General features: G+C 60.2%; 1 protein-coding gene across 1 annotated transcript in view; it reads left to right on the top strand.

The window, feature by feature from the left end:
* The window catches only part of glgb4 (1,4-alpha-glucan branching enzyme II), a gene marked incomplete at both ends in the record, with an annotated part of 11,839 nt that extends 9,957 nt beyond the window's left edge, over positions 1-1,882 (top strand). The window contains 3 exons of the mRNA XM_002952689.1: positions 421-533; positions 914-1,078; positions 1,637-1,882. Coding sequence (XP_002952735.1) covers positions 421-533; positions 914-1,078; positions 1,637-1,882 — 524 coding nt within the window. The remainder of the gene's footprint in view (positions 1-420; positions 534-913; positions 1,079-1,636) is intronic.
* Between the last annotated feature and the right edge of the window lie 1,028 nt (positions 1,883-2,910).

The following is a 2,910-nucleotide window of genomic DNA, read 5'->3' as shown; positions in this document are numbered from 1 at the left end:
CACTCGGTACGCTTGTGATGGTAGATTGCAGGTCGAAGATATGGTGGCCGACTGTCTAACGAAGCCTTTGCCGTCTGAGAAATTTGTGAAGCATCGTGTAGCTATGAACGTGTGCAAGTCCTGAGCGCGTGGGAGTGTTGGAAAGTGGACACTCAGGCTTGACACTTCGGTAGTTTGGTTAGTTGCTTTAGTCCCAATACGACACCAGATCAGGATCGGCTGCGGCATGTTTATATACTGCTTGCGCCTTTATTATTTCTCTCTCTCCTTGTGTTACGATATTCCCTGTTTCCTTGCATATCATTTCACATGATTTCTCCTTTAGCCCCCACCATCGATCTCACCACCTCTCCGCATCTCAACCTTCCCCACCCACCCAACCCCCCACTCAATCGCACCCTTTCTCCGACGCCGGCGAAGGTAATGGCGGCTCACTGCATCTGTGCCGTCGGCGCTGGGACCTGGCGGACTCCGACTTCCTTAAGTACAAGTTCCTGAACGCCTTCGACCGGGCCATGTGCCACCTCGATAAGGTGTGTCAACCCCCGCACGCATACACAAACACACATGCTGAGTTTTTGTGTATGTATGTATGTGTGTGTGCACGAGCATCCTGAGACGTGGGGACAGGCGCCTGCTCTGCCAGCACTGGCCTGGCACTGGCTAGGCGGCCCCCTCTTCGCTTCTCTTTTGTCCGTTTCCCTGCCCCGGGCTGCACACGCCTCCCCCTCCTCCTCCCCCTCCACCCCCTCCTCGGGATGTTTTATGATTTTTGCCGCTATCCATCTAGTTTCTCTCCCGCTGCACCTCCGCGTGCGCCCCTCCCACCATACCACACCACCGCCACACCACTGCACTCTCGTCGCTACTCACTACCTCCCCCCCACCCCCCGGGTATCTGCTGCCTGCGCAGGCGTTCGGCTACGTTTGCGCCCCCAACACTTACATCAGCCGCAAGGATGAGGGCGACAAGTTGATCGTGTTCGAGCGGGGTGACCTCGTGTTCGTGTTCAACTTCCATCCCACGCAGTCCTTCATGGACTACCGGGTTGGCTGCCGCGAGGCGGGGCCGTACAAGGTGCGGGGGCGGGGCGGGGCGGGGGGAGGAGTGGTATGCCGAGAGGGGGGGGGGGCTTGAAAGGGTGGAGGGCGGGGCGCTGCTGCCGAGGTACTGCTGCTCCGCCACTCGCACACCCAACCCGGTTTCTCGGATTTACGGGGGTTACGGCGGGCGGGTCGAGGCACGTTTCCTTTGGGTGGGTGTGGTTTGCTGTCGATCTGGATCTGGATCTGGATCCGGTCATATCGGGTCATGTCTCGCGCTCTGCATGCGGTTTCCCCCCTGATTTATCTGGCCTTGGAGGTACGCGCTATCTATTTGGGGAGACGGCTTCGTCGTAGCTTCTCCTCCTGCCGTGTGTTCCTCTACTTGTGCAGCTCTGTTGCATCTCTGCATCTCGCGTCATCTGGTCGCTTACCTCCCTTTCCCGCGCCACGGGCCTCCTCCTCCCCCCCCCGAAACCTACTTCTTAAGCATCTTTATTACCGGGACATGTTCCCTTCCATCCCGCCTCCGTCCCACCTCCCTCCCTCGTTCTCCTCTCCCGCTCCTTCCCCCCCTCGTTCCGCTCCGCAGTTGGTCCTGTCCAGTGACGAAGAGGTGTTCGGCGGCTACCGCAACATCACCAAGGAGACCGACGCCACCTTCCAGACAACGCCCGGCAACTACGACAACCGCCCGCACTCCTTCCAGGTGTACGCGCCTGCCCGCACCTGCGCCGTGTACGCCCCGGCCGCCTGGGCGGATAAGGACGCCGACCGCAAGCCACACGGTATACCGGGTCTGGCCGTCAAAGACCTGGGTCCCTACTTTTCGAGGTGATTGTCTGCGGCGCTGTGAAAGGCCTTCAGGGCCACTCGGGTCGCAGCCGGTCCTACCCCACGTCGTGGTGGGCCCCTCGCCTCGCGTCATGAACCGGATTCGAGCCTCTTAACAGGTTTCGAGATTGGAGAACAAGGCTTGGCTGGCTCCCAAGCATGGGACGTGAGCTGAGAACGGCGCCACCGCAAAAGCCCACCAGGCGAGGCTACCACTAGGCGCTAGGAGCAGTGTCGCCTGCCCTGTGCCTGTGCCTGTCTTCGCTGTGGTGGATCCACTAGTCCGTAGTCCCTCGCCTGCCGGTCGATTTCCTCAGTAGGTATGTCCACTCCACCTAGGGGGATGCGGTGAAGGGTTGTTGTCCCAGCGGGGTCACAGCTCCTGCCACCCGCTCGCGTTGTGTGATGCCTGGCCAGAAGGACTGGCGTGGCTTCGTTTGGGACGCGGCAGACGAGAAGCCAGTTTGTTGTTCTTGTTGTTGTCATCCTTTGATGCTCCGACGTTAAGTTGGCGGCTTTAAGGCGAATGGTGATGATGATGATGATGATGGTGAAAGGTGCGGTGGTTGCGTTCGGGGCTCTCGGGGCCGGCCATTCAGACGGTGTTGCGGTACTTTGGGGCCACAATGGCGCAGAAAGTGGGCGCGGCCGCGGCGCGCCTCGTCTGTTTTGTTTGTTCTCTGTCTGCGGTGGAGGGTTGAGAGGAATGAAGGTAGTGTGGCACTTGTCGCAAGTGCCGCGAAGTGCTGCCCAAAGGACCGTTGTGGCTTTAGTCCCGCTGTGCTGCACCCAGGAGGCCGACGTGTGTGTGGGGTGGGGTGGGGTGGGGGTGTTACGACGTGTCACTGAAGTGCGCACTGAAGGGGGTAGGTCAGTGGGGGTGTTATGGGGCGAAGAAGGGCGAATGCTTGCGTCCGCTGGTCTGTTTGCCGCGGAGCGCTGAGATCAGCCCGTAAGGGTCTTTCGAGCGGCTGCTATAGGTCGGCTGAGCATTGCTGCCACGCAGCCACGCGTGGGCTTGGCTACACTCTG

The sequence above is a fragment of the Volvox carteri genome, assembly GCF_000143455.1.
Source record: "Volvox carteri f. nagariensis unplaced genomic scaffold VOLCAscaffold_31, whole genome shotgun sequence".
Lineage (NCBI taxonomy): Eukaryota > Viridiplantae > Chlorophyta > Chlorophyceae > Chlamydomonadales > Volvocaceae > Volvox > Volvox carteri.
The sequence above is the reverse complement of the archived record's forward strand: the minus strand, read 5'-3'. Positions and strand labels throughout refer to the sequence as shown.